The sequence below is a fragment of the Tenebrio molitor genome, chromosome 2 (genome assembly GCF_963966145.1).
Source record: "Tenebrio molitor chromosome 2, icTenMoli1.1, whole genome shotgun sequence".
NCBI lineage: Eukaryota > Metazoa > Arthropoda > Insecta > Coleoptera > Tenebrionidae > Tenebrio > Tenebrio molitor.
In genome coordinates this window covers 2,480,704-2,499,241 of record NC_091047.1, presented here as the reverse complement: position 1 = coordinate 2,499,241, position 18,538 = coordinate 2,480,704, and the positions used below count along the sequence as shown (strand labels likewise).

The window sequence follows — 18,538 nt, the reverse complement described above, 5'->3', positions numbered from 1 at the left end:
TTTGGTTTCAACCGATAAAGGTTACACACCTTTAAATTTAACTGAGAATTCAACGCACGTGTCAAAGAACCAATGAACGTTAAGAATTGGACTGAATAACAGCCAATTACGAGCGAGCTTTTTTGATTATTCTGTAGGTACAAAATAAATAGGCGATTATTCTGCATCTAACTCTTCAATTGTTACCAAATCAACAAATTCGCTTTTGACAGTTTAAATATGTCATTATAAAAATTGCAAAAATGGAAGCAAATAGATGGTACTGCTAATACGTAATGTTATAAATACCTATGTTAATGTTAATAAATACCGTTTCGTAAATGTCTGTGGTTCGGGTTTGTTAAATTCTCATGTAAAATACAACTCTTGACATGAACATGTGCCGAATATATTTCTCCTGAATTTTACATAAAATTTTCAAGACTGTGAATTGTACCTATTTCGGTTTGTTTTATTGACAATATTGACACCTGGTATACATTTCAAATTTAAACGTCTTGGTTTTTGTAATCTTTTATTAATAAAATGGTTTTCTCGTTGGAACATGACATAAAAGTCACCAAAAATCACCAGAATTTATTGCCAACTCAATCAGTACTTGTTGCTCACACGGTATTACTACTGACTATTCCATTCACCTGTCATTTGTTAAAAATGGACCAATAAAAACACAATTTTACACATTTGTTACCATGGTTTCAAAAAATTGGACCGAATATTCCCACTCGTGGAAATCGTATCGGTAATACCACTAGTGATCCCAGCGATAATTTTTAACAAATGAATGCAGCCTTGAGGATTGCTTCCAAATGGACTCACGTGTCTTTTTTGTGTTGTTGGAAACATTTTCTTCGATTTCTGCGTTAATTTCTTCTTCCGATTTGCTGCCAAATTGCCAAAGTTGGTTCATGGAATAGTCCTCCGAATACAACTCGTAGTCCAAATTATGTAGACTATTTTTAAAACTGGTTTCACTCATTCAATTGTACTTGGGAATCTCACTCGTACTGACGCACTCGTGGATACATTCCCGAGCACGATTGATAATTCGTTACCAGTTTGAAAAATAATCGACATAGTTTGGACTACTCGTGGTATTATGAATATGAATATTCCACTAGTGAAAATATAACTGATGCATATTAGAAACGAGTACTGTAAAAAGAGTTCACGGACGAATGTCGTTATGTATTTTTTGTAATATCTAGTTGTTAAAGGTGGCTTTCCGGACTGTTTGTCACCATGTAAACAACCTCATAACGTTAAGGGTGTACGTTATGAGCGGGAGCGGCCGTTATGAATGACTAAATAACTATAGCAACGTAGATCTAAACTTTATTTTTCAACTTTTTTACAATTGGTACAATAATTAATGTTTAATGTTATGGGACACACCTTGAATTAATCGAAATCCGTATGCCACTAGCAGATAATGCTTCAGAATTTTAACACCAACACAAGCGCGATTTTGCAGGGAATAACGATGACCTCAGTTGCTCTGCGGCCATCCGGACATCGGGAATATCTTGACCGCGATTTTTTATTGATTTCAGTCGTTTATTTTCAACGGAAAGTTAGGTGTTGTACAAATCTGAAAAACAGCAGCAAATGTAGACAAGATCGAAGATGATGCTTCACAATTTTAGCACTAACACAAGCGCGATTTTGCAGGCAATAACGATGACCTCACTTCCGGACATCGGGCATATCTTGATTGCGATTTTTTATTGGTTTCATTCATTTATTTTCAACGGAAAGTTAAGCGTTGAACAAATCTGACAAACAATATTGAAACTATTTTTTTTCACAATCAACGGTTGACATGACGACATCCTCCGCACACTTAATCATTCGGTTTTTTCGATGGCGTTGAAAAAAATGTATTTCAAAAAGATAATTGTGAACGCATCGTAGAGATATTTCAAAAACTATTGTACAATACACGTCCGTTAGGGTCTTTAAGTACAGCCTCGCCAGTATTATTCGACTCGCTCTGCGAGCTCGTCTCACAAAATCTCTGGCTCGGCAGTAACGGACTTCTACTGTAAAATACTATTATTTCATCCTGCCTCAAATTTCGTTTGAAAGAAACATTGAAATTAATTTCAAAATAATTCAACAAAAGCTCCAAATCTAGTCATATTTTTGGAACATGATTAGCAACGGCTGTTTGGCAATTGTTTATTTTGTTGAAATAATTTTGTGCGTCAAAATGACTTCTAAAGCAAATCCCCCAGAAACTGTAAGAAAATCTGCAGAAGGCTGTGCTGAATTAATACCTAGCAAGTCTGGTGAAAGGTATCAAAAACAATTCAGCCATTTTTGTAAATGGAAATCAGAAAATAATGTGAAGAAAATTACGGAAGAGGTTATGCTGGCTGGCCTATTTTTTAGATTTTGTTTAAATGGTTGTATTATTTTATTTGTGAACTAAGGTTTTTAGTCTGAGAAAGTAAATAAGTGCATCTTCATTGTGGCCGAAATAGTAAAATTGTTTTCTCCCTACCGGTTAGAAATGTAGGCTGTGGATACCTCATTTGAGGTGAGAAAATTCAACTTTCTCGCTAAGGTAAGAAAGTTAATCATGAAATGTTTATGGTAAAACTGTACCAAAATACAAATGTCAAAAGTGTCAAAAGTGAAATAAGTTATTGATAAATGAAAGCCAATTCAATGAAGTAAGTTGGTAGGTCAATCATATAATCTGAAAAATAAACAGATAAGCTAGGTAGATAGATTACTTTACCCTGTTTATATCAAATTTTCGAACAAACCTCAAATCTTCAAATGCGATGACAAGTTAATTAAACAAATAACACAGCCTACTATTCAATTCTCAAAATTTTCGTTTTAATCACGAATATAACCATCTTTTTTGACTTTTTTCAACAAAGTTGTGCCGGTAGGGAAAAAAATTGTATTCAAACCTTGTTAAGAAAGTGTCCTTGCAGACCTTAGGCACTTACAAACCTCGTCTACGACTCGGTTTATAATCTTTGCCTGCGGTCTGCAAGAAACCACTTTCTTACCTTGGTTTGAAATATACTATAATTTGCATTTAGATGTAGTTTTGAATAAAACATGTCTTAAACCTGAATAACTGTTATTGCGATTTTTACTTTTGTGTTTCCAATAGCAACACTTAACCGGAGTCCGGCCGTTTTTTGCGTTTCCCGGATTCAAACTGATGACGTAAAGTATTGAAATTTGACACAGGATGAAATAAAATTATTTAATTATCAGAAAGGGTTTTAACGTATCTGGTAGTGAAAAAAATTGTATATAAACCACGGTAGAGAACATTTTCTAAGCCTCGCTTACATTATTGCATTAAATATGTTCTTTACCTTGGTGTATAACATACTATTATTAACCCGGAGGAAAGAAATTCTACTTCTGGGTTCGGTTCGGGACTAAATAATGAAGCCTTCTAAGACTAGTAGTGAAAAAAAAAAAAAATTCCATTGAGCGATCCTATCTTTTTATCGCAGTATTTATATTAAGTTAATATTGATTTTATTTTTACAAATCAGGAACGTATCTTAAGTTTGTGTAAATAACGACATAACTAATATCTATTCACTTTGATTGTGACCACAACGAAAAACATAGTAGGCGCTGTTTAGCTGTGTGCTGCATACGTTTTACACTAAATATTTGTGTGGTGTGAACATGATATGAAAATGTCAGAATTGTCAAAACTTGACCATGGTAGTAAAGCAATGATTTTAATGTATTTATCAATATTAATAATGGAAATCAATATTTGAAGTAGGAGAAACCAAAAACGTCTGTCTGATTCTGTGATCACGTCTGTTGAAAAGTGGGGTTATATCCAGGTACAGATTATTTAACGTAAAAACTTCGAAATCACCTCATGCAATTCTCGATATTAATGAAGAACGAAGGAAATGGTCATTTGGCAATAAGACAGAACTTTCAATTAGCATTGATTTTGTTTTGATTAATACAAGTATTTTCAGATAAAAACTAATCAGACAGAAAGTTCAAAAAAATGATTTACAGGGGATGAAAAGGCAGAAGGTATCAAACTACAACACTCACTAGCCAAAATGTACAACAAAAAAGCACAAATAGAGTTAACTTTATCGGTGATGTTCGTCTTTGTGAGTTGTTTTCCCGTAGGCTTCAATAAATGTCTCGAAACAAGTCAATATTAACCGTTTAGTCCCAACTTTGAGAAGACGACGTGGCATTTTCTTTTTGAATTGTAAAATTTTGCACCAAAACGCAATTTTATAGATATGCGCACAGTGTACGTCGAAAAACGTTTGCGCAAGTCGTTCTCCGTTCTGTCTTCTGTGAGCGTGACGTTTCTGTCAAAATGGCGCCTCCGAGAGTTGCCAACTGCGACTGGATTTAGTGTTATCTAAAATTCCCTATCAATAACCTAGCAACTGAAAAGTTACTAGGGAGTGGTCACAATCAAAATGAATAGATTATATGTACACTGCATTCTACCTCGAAAATACAACCGACAACGTCGCCAACTTTTGTTTTTAGTGTGTTTGAAAGTGTCAGAAAAACGTGGGGTTATGAAATAAAACTGTTGACAGTCGTTTTGGTCGTAGTTTATCGTGTTTTTTAAATTCTTCGAAGCACTTAATGAACGCTCGCTTTAATTTAGCGGTTAAGATTCCTTGTTTTTCGAGGCATTTTTATAATTTGATATTTGTGACACACTGAAGGTCAAATTTTGGCGGAAGGTTGGGCCAACCCAGAAAAATGAAACTTATTCTAGGGATTTCTTTTTTTTTGCCAACATAATTCAACAGGTGGTGGATTTTTGATTTTGAAACAGATTTATATTATTTATTAACAAAGAATTCGACAGATATTCAATAAGCAGCACTACATTTGGAATCTTGCATTGTTTGTTCTTGTTTTATGTCGCACCTGCTGCATATGCCACCCCCAGGAAAATTTTGTACGACGGAAATACCGTGAGATAGAAAAAAAATTAGAGTTGAATGTGACCAAGAATTTCAGTTGGCAATTCGTTAAAATTTCAATTATCAGATGTCAGTCTTAAAAGTTTAGTTAGTGATCTTGAGAACGTTGAAATCTTGATTTTGATAAAGGTGTGACCTGTCGGTTGTAAAAGAATCATGAGGAGCTCCAATCGTATTTACGAACTAGAGTAAATGTTCGAAGCCTTCAGCTTCCAAACATAATGTTACTCTCTTCGCTTTATGTTTTCAAATGACCTTCGCATAGTCGGGACCGGGGACATCAATTAAATTGCAGTTATCGCATTAATTCGGGAATTGTGCCAGGCCTATTTTTTGAACACGTTGTTTTTCAGGTACGAAAAAGGCAAGGCAAGTTGTTGATAAGTGCTGTGAAAGTCCGGAATGACAGTTACTATTGTAATTAATGACATCTGATGACATTTGAATTAAATTTTTACGTGCTGCCAACTGAAGTGTATTAATCATGGCCATCTTGTTTTTTTAAATTTCGGATCGCACGGTATTTCAATTGCTCCTTGACATCTGCATTTTCAGCTGGTGCAACTGTCGCTTCATCTCGATTTTTCTAATGGGAATGCATGAAATGACAAAAATAGCATCACAACTTTTTCTTTTTATTATCAATTTAAAAAACGTTAACAATTTAGTAACATAAAATTAATTTAAAAAACAATTAAAGTCTGTAAACGCTGATGTCTAGTCCGTTTTCGGTCATGACCTCGTCGATCCATTCCCGGAAGTGCGCCAGATTCACGTAGACTCCCGGAAGATTTCCACCGCACCCGATCCCCCAGGACACTATCCCGACCTGCTGGAACCGCCCGGGAACCCCCGGCACCGCACAAATCAAGGGACTCCCTCCGTCTCCGCCGCACGTGTCCTGATCCGCACCACCCCCGGCGCAAATGAACGACTGGTGCAACTGGAAGTAACCCCCCAATCTGGTCTTGCGCAACAAGTCCACACACTCGTCTCTGGACACCATCGGCAACCGAATCATCCTCAAACTTCCGTCCTCCTCCGACGTCCTAGTGGTGGCGGTACAGTTGTTACCATCAAAGAGCGACCCCGGCGGCGGGACGCACACAACTCCAGCCTTGTCCATCTTAAACGGCTTGTCCAAGACCAACAGTGCGACGTCGTTCTGCAGAGACGCCTGTTTGAAAGACGGATGCACGACGACCCGCGCCACCGTACGGATCGTACCGCCGATCCTGACCTGATAATACCCCTTGTCTTGGAGGCAGTGCGCCGCCGTGACCGCCACTTTGGGGTGGACGAGGGAGACGCGACACTTGTACGACGCCACGAAGTTCGGGTACTGCTTGAAGAGGAGCGTGGACGACCAGAGGAAGCTTTCGCGGTTTTGCAAGCCGCAGCCTTTTTGGGGCTTCGGCGCGGGGACGGCCGCGGGCGCGACGATCATGGTGTTGCAACACACTTCCAACACGCCCTTGCATTGTCGAGACTTCCTGCAATTGCTACTAATTAGAGAAACCAAAAAAGGGGCGGCGGTACTTACCGAACTTCTATGAGGCCTCGGCCGTCAGAAATCACAGCGGAGTCTTCGTCAGAGCAGTTGTAGAAAGGGACACAAGTGCAGTTTGAAGCGCGAGATAATTTTGTTGCGACGTAAATGCAGAAGAAGAACAGCGTCGTGGTGGCACGCATGGTGGAGGGAAGTCGTCCGACGAAACCTGAAGACAAGACCGAAATGACTAGATTTGTTCGATTCGAATTTGTTCTCACCCTACCACGGGGTGGATTTGGAAAAACCCGAATCAACAACAGCTGCTGGGGAACCCTCTACTCCTCTCGTATTTTGTGTTAAGCTGAAGACGCAAAGAGTGTTTTTTTTCTAAATTCTGTTTCGTACAGATGTTATTTATTGCTGTGATAAGTAGCAAATATTTTATGCACATCCAGACATAAATAAAAATTCTTCTTTATATGTTTTCAAAAAAGAATTTTTCCGAGAAGTCAGGCACTTAGTCGGAGTTATAATCTCAGGACTACTGATTTTCTCGGAAGCCTAATAGGTCCGAAATTACCTACTCAGGTAGACAATCCTTTCCCCAACCTCCTGCAGCAACCGTCGACATTTTGTGAAACCCTCGTGACGTGCGTGAGCGACGATGGCGACAATTTTCAAGTTTTCTGTGATCGTCTATTGCCGAATCTTATTAATCGCGGCCATTTCGAGCAACACCAGACGATTCCAGCACAGTAAGTATTCAAGCGAGCGATCCATCAGCGACGTGCCTTTCTGCTTCCACGAGCAAGATTTGTTTCAGGCACGTTCTGTCGAACACCCCGGACCGGCAACTGCATCGACATCTGGAGGTGTCAGTACTTTGTCAACCTGTTGACAATACAGCCCCGGCCGCCCCACCTGATCAAACAAATGAAAGACAACTTGTGCGGTTTTGTCAATCACGAGACCCCGAAAGTGTGTTGTCCTGACGGCGGCGAAGTCACACCAAGCGAAGACGACATCAGGAGTCACCACAACTTCCAGCTGTTGCCTACGGAGTGCGGACCCATCGCCCACGGTACCAGGATAACCGACGGGATCGCCGCCAGTCCTGGAGAGTTCCCCTGGATGGCCCTCGTCGCCTACAAGACAGGTACGGTAAATTAAATTTCAACGATCGATGTTGACTTTCGAGTGTTCAGGGGAGTCCCCGGACGACGAGGATTTTAAGTGTGGGGGCAGTTTGATCAGCGACAAGTACGTTCTCACCGCGGCGCACTGCCTGGACGACAACTCAGTGTAAGTTCAGTCAAAACTTCCAGCCGGAAAGATTGAAGGAGTTTTTAGGTTGGGTGTGCGCCTGGGGGAGTACAACATCCTGAGCGAGCTCGACTGCGACAGCAAAGGCCTCAACTGCGAGCCCCCAGTGCAAGACTTGTTGATCGACAAGATTACAATCCACGAGAAGTACAACCCCTCGACTTACGTCAACGACATCGCCTTGATCAGACTCGCCACCCCTGCCAACACTACTCAAGGTAATTTCTCCAACCCTGTGGCATCTTTTCACTTGGAGCTTTTCAGACAACGTGAAACCGATCTGTCTGCCCCAAGGGGACCTCCTCAAGGCCAATCTAGTCGGGAAATTTCTCACAGTGACGGGATGGGGCGCCACAGAGACGGGTAAGTACCGAGTGCCAGTGGAGATTCGCGGTACTAGTTTTTGTTGCAGGCCACAAGAGCATGCTCCTGAACAAGGCCTCAATCCCGGTGGTACCGTTAAAAGAGTGTAGGAAGTTTTACGGGAAATACAAACCCATCTCGAGGGGCCAGACGTGCGCCGGAGGATACAAAGGGAGAGACTCGTGTTCTGGAGACAGTGGGGGGCCCTTGCAGTATATTGCAACAACGGGACGGTCCCCACGGTACGTCCAAGACGGAATAGTGTCGTATGGACCGACGCAGTGTGGGATCGACGGACGCCCCGCAATATACACAGACGTCAAGGAGTATGTGGTGTGGATACTGGACAACATGGAGTCGTAGCTTAATTAAGAGATTTTAGTAAAGTGCAAAGTGGGGCTGTGCTACAAGTAATTTTAATTTATAAAATGTGTGAGGTAGGCAACCAGCAATACAGCGGTGTGCTGTCTCCGCTTGTTGTAAAATTTTAACAAATAAATAAGTGCAAAGTAGAAATCTATTTGTTGCACTTGTCTCCCTGATTAATTGTAATTATTGTTAATATAGCTGCTCATCAAGTTTTTTCTTTGTGACGCACTTCGTACTAACAGTCACAATTATTTCTTACTCAGTAGGAAATGATTGTTCGGGCGTTTGTAGAGCTAGAAATGCGTAACAACTTTCTGGTGACTTTTGTGCTTTTGAGCTGGCACGTTTTGGCCACTTCCGGCAGGTTGATACACAGTGGGTGAGGAAAAGTAAGTAGAAATTGCCTCTCACGGGGTCTCTTTCAGTGCAGCTGTGCCGCCCCCCCAGTGCGTGCACAGAAATTTCCAAATGTGCGACAGCTCTGCAAGATTTTGTTTTTCCGAGGAGTTACTGCGGATTTCAGTTGAACGCCCCAAAAATATGTTGTTTGGTGGCGGAACAAACCACCACGAGCACCACGGTCGCGCCTCCGATCCGTGTGATAAGATGGGACGACGAACTGGTTTACCACAAGAACTTCAGACTGTTGCCGATGGATCGGTGCGGGGAGATTTCAGACAGGTTGAGGATCACTTCCGGCGCCAGCACCAACCCGGGGGAGTTTCCCTGGATGGCCCTGATCGCCTACAAATCAGGTGAATAAAAATGTCTTTGATAACTGTTATTTATTGGTTCGGAGAAGATCGTTGTAATCGTCGCTTCTCGAGATTCTTATTCATTTATTCTAATAATCGACAACCATGAATGTTGTAATTACGGTTTCATCGATCTTGACTCAATCGAAAGAAATCTGATCATTTCAGGGAATTCCCCGGCACAGCAGGAATTCAAATGTGGAGGGTCATTAATCAACGAGCGATACATCCTGACAGCTGCGCACTGCATTGACAATTCCACGATGTAAGTGCATGAAAACCGCATTTTTTTCACACATTCTTAGTCCACAAGGGTGTGACCTTCAGACGTCCGTCATTTTTTTTTTTTTTTGTTTTAGCCTGGGAGTCCGTCTAGGTGAATACAACATCATGACGCCGAAAGATTGCGACCCCTATGGGCACAACTGTGAACCCCCCGTACAAGATTTATTGATCGAAAAGATCATTACTCACAAATCGTACGACCCATCGACTTTTATTAATGATATTGCATTGATTAAATTGGCATCGAAGGCAAACTACAGCTACGGTAAATTACCAGGGGAAAGTGGGGCACGCTGGATAAATTGGATAAACAGTGTGCAGCGCCATCTGTCCAAAATTATAACTGGTCTAATCTAGAGTAGCTTTATTACTTACCTATTTACTTATTTATTAATTATTGTTGTTTTACGCGAGGAAAAAATTGTGACAGTTGTGACCTTGCCCTGCATGAAAATTGCAACTTTTCCATTTTCTTGCAGGAAACGTGCGGCCAGTGTGCCTCCCCTTTGGGGACCTCCTGGAGGCCGACCTGGAGGGGCAGGAGCTGACGGTGGCGGGCTGGGGCACCACCGAACACGGTACGACCCCCGCAGCCTCCAGACGCGCAACTCCTGTTTGTTATTTTGCAGGAAACAAGAGCATGACCTTGCACAAGGTGTCCGTCCCGGTGGTGTCGACCCCGACCTGTCGCAGACTCTACCAAGACGTCAAACCCATCTCGAAGAGGCAGATTTGTGCGGGGGCGGACAAGGGGCGCGACTCGTGTGCCGGCGACAGCGGAGGACCGCTGAAGCGCATCGATTCGATCAATCACACTCCGCGATACGTCCAATACGGCATCGTTTCTTATGGTCCCACCAGGTGCGGCATCGGCGGCCGGCCGGGGATTTACACCAGCGTGGGGGAGTACATGAGGTGGATACTCGACAACCTGGAGTGACCGGGAAATACGGTTTTGGTCGATAAGGACTGTTCGGGGGCGGTTTCGTTTAGGTAATTGAGCCGCAGGTACCGCGAGTGTAATTTGAGGGGCGGAGCGACGTTGCCCCCATCAACGTCGAACAAGCTGCTCTCGAAGATTAGCCCTCTTAGTGTATTCTACATTACTATGAGACACTCTACACATACTAAATAATAATATTTCTACAAGAACATATAAAATGTTTTCTTTGGACCAGGGGAAATTGGGAGGTAAAGAATCATTAAATTATGGTCAAAAAAAGCTACAACATTATATAAAAAAACTGTTCAAAGTGATTATCTATATTTTATTAAATCCTTCGATTACATTTCCATGTATGCCTTACATATTCAAAAATTGACAGATTCAAAAAACAAAAATCCCTAAATTTAAATTTAGTTCCTCGACGAGTCACTAACACGTTATCAAAATCTGTAAAAAATCTAAATAAAAATGCCAAATTGTGTGTCCCTAATAATTTTGCAAACTCTGAGGATTACAATAGAAAAACCATACAAGAAAACGTTAAACAAATTCGACAAAATGTGTAAAAACATTACTGCAGTCGCATTCGCCGTAAAATCGCGTCAAAACATTGGAACAAGTCTAGCTCCGTTCCCAATGCGAAAGTTTACCCAAATCTGTATCTTACGCGGTAATCACGAATTATCAACGTCGAGCGTGACAAATAAAAAAATCATATCCCTCTACGGTTCTTGATAAGTCGAGTTATCTGTTTGTTCTTGTTCAGCGCATAACACTACATTCTCGCAAAATTTGAGAGTGAATGTGTTGAAAGTGAGGTTATGTATCTTTTACGGAATGAATCGGAGATTCGTTTGAAATTATTTCAAAACAAAGAGCCTGTTTGGAATGTAAAATGCTGTTTTAAACTTATGGTTTTCATGTTCAATCGTTTTAATTTAAAAGAAATAAAGCATTTGAAAATAATACAGTTTTATTGACAATCATAGAAAATATTCAAAGTTTTCTCCCGCGGCTTGGATAACTGATAACTGATAACTCGTCGTTTCACTACTTTGTATTGAATTTTGAAGCGTCACTTTGACAATTCAAATCAAATTGTCAACAGTGTTGCCAATCTAATTTAAAAATCATAATCTACAGCGTGATCAACAATGACTGACGCTGTTGGCTATGAAACAATTGAAATATATTGGTGTCTTTTTGTCTCGTAATTGGCATTGACCGGATGTTTTAATTTAACTTGACACGGCATAAAAAAATTAGGTTATGTCGTTTATGCTATTATAAAAATGAACCTTTGATAGTAAATTTCAAATTTGCCCAACACTGTCAAAGCTGACAACCGGAAACGCGTTTAGATTACTGCGGTACCAAATTTTCATTGTTACCAACAGATTCAGTCATTCTTGATCACGCTGTACTTTAATTATTTAATTTAAATGATCTCGCGGTATTAAAATCTGAAATTTTGACAACAGAAAATTTAAGCCTTTGCAAATCTGTCATTGCGTCACTACCACCACAACAGGGGTGCGTTCAGAAATGTGCTGTGGGAATAGGTAATGGTAAGGTAATGGTACACCCACATATATTTAGAGTGTTAAATATATGTACACCCAAGGATTATGACGCAACATCACATTTGTGAACGGTTTGTTGCAATTTTGTGGTACTGGTAGGAGTGGGAGTTGTTCTAGTCAGTCTGTGTTCTAGTCTATGGTTTGTGGTTATGTACAATTGTACATACGTATAAAATAAAATGTAGACATTGTCAATTGCGTTAGCTGCAGACTTTATTTTAAATTTAGCATTTGAAAGCGAAGAAGAAAGTAGTAATGATGATGAAGAAATAATAGCAACATTAGCAACTGTCATTGTGAGAAAAAAATACAAAACGAAACCTGCAAGAGTGCAGAACTATTTAGACACTGTGTCCAATTACAATGCAAAACAATTCCAGCAACACTTTCGTATTATTATTTTAAGTACTTTGTAACACAGTTCTTGACTTGTTTTTGTTCGTTATAAAATTTATTTTTTCCAACTTTATTTTTTTTTTCTCAAAAATTTCCTTATGTAAGGTAACAAAATTTTTATACTGGCGTTTAGACAATTAAAAGGGCTATCAGAATTAAAAAAAAAAATTGGGGGTTTCCATTTAAAAAAAACTATCGATGATGTCATAACTCGGAAACAAATGACTGCTTGGAATTTTATTTTGTATTAAAATATGTATTTTTATAAACTAAAATTGACCTGTCCAAAGATTTTTTTGAAAAAATTTTGTTTCATTTTTAATGAATTTATTCCATACTTTTGCCGGTCACTGTATAAGCCTTTTAAAACAAATATAAACTGAAGAAAATTATATAAATCAAATAAACTTTTTAAAACAAATACATATTACATTATTTTACTCCGTTCAACCTATATAATCAGCAAATTGGCAATACATAGTCCTTAGCGACTTAGCCAGCCCCAGCTTATTATTGAGGCGCCAAAATGACGGTGAATTGACAGTTTATTATTATTATTGCGCATGTGCGGCAATTCTTCCCACACTCATGGAGCATGGTAACTTGGGAACACCGTCAGGCAATCACCCAAACAATTCTGAACGCATGACAGATGACCATGTCTGCATTACCGGCAATTTACGAACGGCGCATGGCGACCTAGGTGCACCTGGGTACGATTTCTGAACGCACCCCAGTTATCAGTCAGTTATCTGTCAAGTGTCCAGTGGCGATTTGCGATCGCAACACAATTAGACCATCACTTTTTTGATGACAATCTTTTTCAAAAATTAGGAATTAGTTGGTAACTTTTAAAATGTAATTGTCTCCTGTTCTCCATTGTTGCTTCCAAAGTTACGTAAATGTCGAAAAAGACACGACTGCCAACCGTCAAAACTTGGTAATTTTGTCGTCGCTAAGTTTTTATCACCACATTCGACCGGCGACGGCCATTACTCAGTACTTGTGGTACTTGTGCTTGGTTCGTTTCGTTGTAGTTCTTATCGAAAGCTAGTGGTAGATATCGCATTTTTCTGTTCAGATAGTTGAGCTGCAAGATGGCCGCGGAATTCGGTTGCTCTCATTACATCAGAAAATGCAAACTTGTGGTGAGTGATCGTCCCGTCGCGCTCGATTCCGTCACTCGACTGGATTTCTGTGTTTTCCAGACTCCGTGCTGCGACAAGGTGTACATTTGTCGATGCTGCCACGACGAGAATGAGGACCACGCCGTGAACCGGAGGGCAGTTACCGAGTTGATTTGCGCGTGTTGCGGACTAAGGCAGCCGGTGCGGGCCACGTGCCTGATCTGCCAGACGAGATTTGGCAAGGTAAGTGGTCCCGGTGATTTACCTGCACGCTAATGTTTGTCTAGTACACGTGTCTGGAGTGCAACCTGTTTGACAATGAGGACAAGAGCCAATTCCACTGCTACGACTGCGGCCTTTGCAGAATTGGGGGCGCCAACAATTATTTTCATTGCAGGAAGTGCAACACGTGTCTCTCTCTTCGACTGATCGACAACCACAAGGTAAAAATCTTGACGCTCAGATCCAACCAATCGATTAATCGTTTGCAGTGCGTGGAAAACGCGTCCAGGACCAATTGTCCGGTGTGCGTGGAAGACCTTCACACGTCGAGGACGCCTTGCTATGTCCCCAAATGCGGCCACTTCCTCCACGAAAATTGCTGCCAGGAGTTGCGCAAAAACGGTCACCCCTTGTGTCCCGTCTGTGAAGCACCACTCGATAACGTTGTTTAAGCTCTTCACGAAATTTTCTCTGTATCAAATTTTCATTCCCGATTAAATAAAAAATACTCAACCAACCACAAGCATGTCAAAAATCCACCAACACCACAATTTCCATCAAAATACAGTTGGCAACACTGTCAAATTGTAATCTAGGGGAAAACGAAAAGCTAGGTTAAGTCAACTATTGTAATTATTTTTCATTCTTTGGCGCCACATTTTCGTCGTCGTTATTCTTGTGATTCATTTGATTTTGCTTGATCTTCGTTAGCCGCCGGTGGTGAATCCCCCACGCTGAGTAACTTGCCAGTACCGCACGCATCACCGCATTTTTGCCATTCTGCGATTCGGGATTAGCATGTTGCGATTCTTGAATGAGATGCTCCCCGTTCTCGCTGACGATATGCGGTGACGTCGAGCGGCAGCATCGTTTAAAAGATCTACAAGGACGCCGCAGGTTCAGTCGGTACGCAAGTGGTGTGCGGATAGAATGGCCTCCGATCGCGGTGCTTTTGAGTTGTGTGTTTTTGTGCTGGTGCACGCTCTCGTCGTCCAGGCGCGTAAGTCTTCCTCTTGCATCCTCTCCACTCATCACTTCTTTCGCTCTCCAATCGACACCTTGCGCAAACCACCTTCGGTACTCGTCTCGGTCGCGGTCTCGGTACTTTCGCACAAAAACAAGGAAAATCCCACCAGTTCCGTTTGCTTTTAAATACACTCTGGACAATTGAGCAGCGTTAAGTGAGACACGTTTCGACATCTCCGCGAGGGTCAGAGGTCAACAGATTTTTCTGGTTGGCCAACCCAATCCGAAACTACGACCCGAGTTGACACAATTCGTTCACGCGCCAAGACACGATCCACTTTTGTTGCATTTCTCCAGTCGGCGAGGATTTGATATTTCACAACTTGCAGTTCGCAGAACCTGTTTCTTTATCTCTTTATGGAGTCGCTTTGCATATGTTTCGGGTGAGAGTCGCTTCGCACAAGTGTGCCAACCAACAATCACGATCGCGAATCTGGCACAAATCATGTTTGAACTTGTGCATCCGCCCGTTCGATTCTCCCGATTGGACGTGTTGTCAACTTGCAGATGAAAACAAACGCAAAAAATCCACGATAAACCCGCGATAATCTCTACCAATTGGTGTACTTGCCAATGCCAACAACTGCAAAATGTTTTTTCTGCATTCCAACACACATTCGTTTGGTCCAGTTTGTGATAATAACGCTATCCATTGTACAATTCTTTTCACAATTAACTGTGGCACTCGCGCCGAACGTCCAATTGGACCGGCTTTGTGTGCGAGACCTGATTAAACGATAATTTTCGGTGTGGTACACTTTTCGCGGGTCGCACATCGCACGACAGGAAAATGGGTGATCTGGACAACAACACGACGGAGCTCGGTCTCACCAGGAAACAAAATTTTCAAAAATTATTATGTTTACCACGCGAATATTCCGTGATAATTTCAATGTTATCTCTGGAGTTACGCAACATATATTAACAAAATTTGATTAATCCGAATTGTTAGTACGACCGTTCTTCCAACGTTTGGCAAAACTTGGCCCGTCTCTGGTGTGCCACAAGGTGCAGTTCGCGACCCTCTACTTGTACACTCCACGTAAATGGCTGCAGAGTCAAGGTTTTAGACGATACGGTCCGACAATTCTGTTGTTTCGACTTCTGCTGCACCACAAAGTACACTTCTAGGTCCACTATTTTTTCACAATTCACAATCGTGACAAAACAGCAACGAATCAGGGGCGTCTTAAGCTGACTTTTTCCTCAAACTCCTCTTCCATTCTCAACTCCATCTTGCAACTCTCTACTCTACTGACAAAGATCGTAGCTACATCTGAAGTTCAGGTTTTTCTGCACTTTCTAACTCCATGGTTCCAAGTCCATACAGTAACATGGCGAAATTTTTTTACGTGAAAACATTGCTTAGTCTTCTGGTCTCTAGTGTGTGAGGTTCACAAAAAAGCAAAAAATATTTTGGAAGAGTCCGAATGAAGTTTTTACAATCGATGACATTTGGTACTTCTTACCAAGCACCAATTAGAATTTTATCTTGCCCAGTACGTCATAATTGATGCTCTTGAGAGTGTAATTTTCGGTAGTCACGAAAGTGGTACCACTGACGTGCTGCGCGTGGTGCCACACGCCGAGTTGCGGCACTCCTTGGTCTTAAAATATGTAAATTTAAAGTCGAAAATCGCTGACGCACCTTTTGCCTTAACCGCAAGAAATGCGCAATATTTCACATTTTTTATGCGACTTTCTATGTCAAAATGACGTTTACCGCACGTCAGAGGCGCGTTCGTCGGGTCACGGAACTCACTCACTTCTATCACGTCATCCTGTGGCAGATCTCTGGCACCCGGGGAAACATTCTTCTTTGTATTCTAGTTGATTTTATCGAAAGCAACAGCATCGATCGCATTGTTTTTCCAGAATGGGCGATAGAAGACGACGGTTGCAGAACGCCCGACCGCGGAGTGGGCACCTGCATCTCGATCCAGTCCTGCAAGCCCATGATGGACGTGCTGGAGGTGGTGCCCCAGCCGCTCCCCCCGAAAATCGTCAACTTGCTCAAGTCGTACCAGTGCGGCTACAGCGGCACCGACCCCAAAGTGTGCTGCCCAAAGACGCCCATCAAGATCGACGGCGTCACCTCCATGAAGCACGGGGCGCTGCCTCAGCCCCCCGACGTGTCCAAACACAGGAATCTCAATTTGTTGCCGCAGGAGTGCGGCCATCTCGACACTGGTGACAGGATCATCAACGGCAACAAAACGGGGCTGTTCGAGTTTCCCTGGATGGCGCTGCTCTCCTACAGGACAAGTGAGTGGGCGGAATTGAGGCGCTCGAGCTGACGACGTCTGTTACAGATCGGGGGCCTGATTTCAAATGCGGCGCCTCGATCCTGAACAACAGGTACATCCTGACGGCGGCGCACTGCATAAGTCATCTCAAGTTTTCTCTGTGAGTATTGTCCGATGTGTCCCTCCCGTTTCTACGAGTCCCGCTCCAGGTTGGGGGTGCGAGTGGGGGAGCACAACATCAAGACCCGCATCGACTGCGAGATCAAAGACGGCGAACAGATCTGCGCGCCCCCTTTCAAAGACCTGTCCATCGAGGAGATCATCCCCCACCCGAACTACAACGCCAAAGCCTTCACCAACGACATCGGCCTGCTGCGCGTGTCCTCCATGGATCTCACGCAAGGTACCGACGTCACGCTTTTGCGTTGGCACCACTGCATCCTCTTCGTTTCTGTTGCAGAGAACGTCAAGCCAGTGTGTCTCCCTCTGGGCAAGACCAGGAACTACAACTTCACCGGCAGAAACTGCGTGGTCACCGGGTGGGGCGCCACCGAGACGGGTCGCTCCAGCATCGAGCTCCTGCAGGTGCAAATCCCTGCGGTCCCCCAGGAGGAGTGCGTAGAAATTTACAAGAACTTGACGTCCGTCACTCACCGTCAGATGTGCGCCGGCGGCAAGACGAAGAGCGATTCTTGCGCCGGCGACAGCGGGGGGCCTCTACACGTCGTGGCCTACCTTAACGAGGACACTCGACTCGTGCAGCAGGGGGTGGTCTCGTTCGGGCCCAGGGACTGCGGCAAGGAAGGCATCCCGGGGGTGTACACGAGGGTGGCCTACTACATGGACTGGATTCTCGACAACATGAAGCCGTAGAATAGCAGAGTTGAAGACTGTACTTAATCTAATTAGACTGCCGACGAGATCCTCACAAATCGGACTCACACATCGTGAACTCGCAGATTGCTTCTAGATAAATATTAAGTTGTATTAAGCTTATTTATGTTATTTGTTTTGTATGCCGAAAAAAATGCACTTTTCTCGCGAACTTGCGTATTTGACATTTTTTATTTCTCCTGCCAACCTTTCAACCCTCAATTCACCAAACGCAAACCGTTTCACAAAAATTAAACACAATAATAGAAGTGTAAAGCGTATCAACAATTTGTGATAAACAAATTATTCAGTTGTTTTTCGAAGCCAAACAATTACGGAAACGGTCACGCAGTTATCAATTACATAATTGTTGATCAGGTTGGCTGACATGCAAATCTGACAACTTATGACACATTTTTACAACACAATTAAATCTTTTTTAAATGTGTAATAGATGTTGGAAAAACCGTTTAAAACGGAAAAACTTCTTGAATTCTTGATTACAGTAAATATTACGAACTAAATATGAACACATTAAGCAATTTCAAGTTATGCAACC

At 42.2% G+C, this 18,538-nt stretch overlaps 4 protein-coding genes across 8 annotated transcripts; 3 read left to right on the top strand and 1 right to left on the bottom strand.

The window, feature by feature from the left end:
- Positions 1–5,594: 5,594 nt before the first annotated feature.
- Positions 5,595–6,665, bottom strand: LOC138122706 (phenoloxidase-activating factor 2-like). The gene is made up of 2 exons (XM_069036984.1): positions 6,517–6,665; positions 5,595–6,466 (listed from the first exon to the last, which is right to left on the bottom strand). The coding sequence occupies exons 1-2, from the start codon at positions 6,663–6,665 to the stop codon at positions 5,668–5,670; spliced, it is 948 nt and encodes a 315-aa protein (XP_068893085.1). The 3' UTR covers positions 5,595–5,667.
- Positions 6,666–7,080: 415 nt separating this feature from the next.
- Positions 7,081–10,831, top strand: LOC138122703 (phenoloxidase-activating factor 3-like). 2 transcript variants are annotated; one of them, XM_069036980.1, is made up of 7 exons: positions 7,081–7,220; positions 7,289–7,621; positions 7,671–7,767; positions 7,816–8,006; positions 8,053–8,151; positions 8,201–8,895; positions 8,946–9,080. In XM_069036980.1, the coding sequence occupies exons 1-6, from the start codon at positions 7,130–7,132 to the stop codon at positions 8,512–8,514; spliced, it is 1,125 nt and encodes a 374-aa protein (XP_068893081.1). In that variant the 5' UTR covers positions 7,081–7,129; the 3' UTR covers positions 8,515–8,895; positions 8,946–9,080. The 2 variants fall into 2 exon arrangements, with proteins under 2 accessions (XP_068893081.1, XP_068893080.1); XM_069036979.1 differs by lacking the exons at positions 7,081–7,220; positions 7,289–7,621; positions 7,671–7,767; positions 7,816–8,006; positions 8,053–8,151 and adding exons at positions 9,444–9,540; positions 9,635–9,825; positions 10,040–10,138; positions 10,190–10,831 and having other exon boundaries at positions 8,548–8,895; positions 8,946–9,275.
- Positions 10,832–13,357: 2,526 nt separating this feature from the next.
- On the top strand, positions 13,358–14,357 carry LOC138122709 (RING finger and CHY zinc finger domain-containing protein 1-like). Of its 3 annotated transcripts, none has more exons than XM_069036989.1 (5): positions 13,358–13,484; positions 13,567–13,633; positions 13,694–13,855; positions 13,900–14,055; positions 14,104–14,357. In XM_069036989.1, the coding sequence occupies exons 2-5, from the start codon at positions 13,583–13,585 to the stop codon at positions 14,284–14,286; spliced, it is 552 nt and encodes a 183-aa protein (XP_068893090.1). In that variant the 5' UTR covers positions 13,358–13,484; positions 13,567–13,582; the 3' UTR covers positions 14,287–14,357. The 3 variants fall into 3 exon arrangements, with proteins under 3 accessions (XP_068893090.1, XP_068893089.1, XP_068893091.1); XM_069036988.1 differs by having other exon boundaries at positions 13,359–13,506; XM_069036990.1 differs by having other exon boundaries at positions 13,407–13,425.
- Positions 14,358–14,586: 229 nt separating this feature from the next.
- Positions 14,587–18,151, top strand: LOC138122701 (melanization protease 1-like). 2 transcript variants are annotated; one of them, XM_069036977.1, is made up of 5 exons: positions 14,587–14,834; positions 16,736–17,125; positions 17,173–17,266; positions 17,316–17,509; positions 17,567–18,151. In XM_069036977.1, exons 1-5 carry the CDS (start codon positions 14,765–14,767, stop codon positions 17,977–17,979), a joined length of 1,161 nt encoding a protein of 386 aa, XP_068893078.1. In that variant the 5' UTR covers positions 14,587–14,764; the 3' UTR covers positions 17,980–18,151. The 2 variants fall into 2 exon arrangements, with proteins under 2 accessions (XP_068893078.1, XP_068893077.1); XM_069036976.1 differs by having other exon boundaries at positions 14,666–14,834; positions 17,316–18,151.
- The last annotated feature ends 387 nt before the right edge of the window (positions 18,152–18,538 follow it).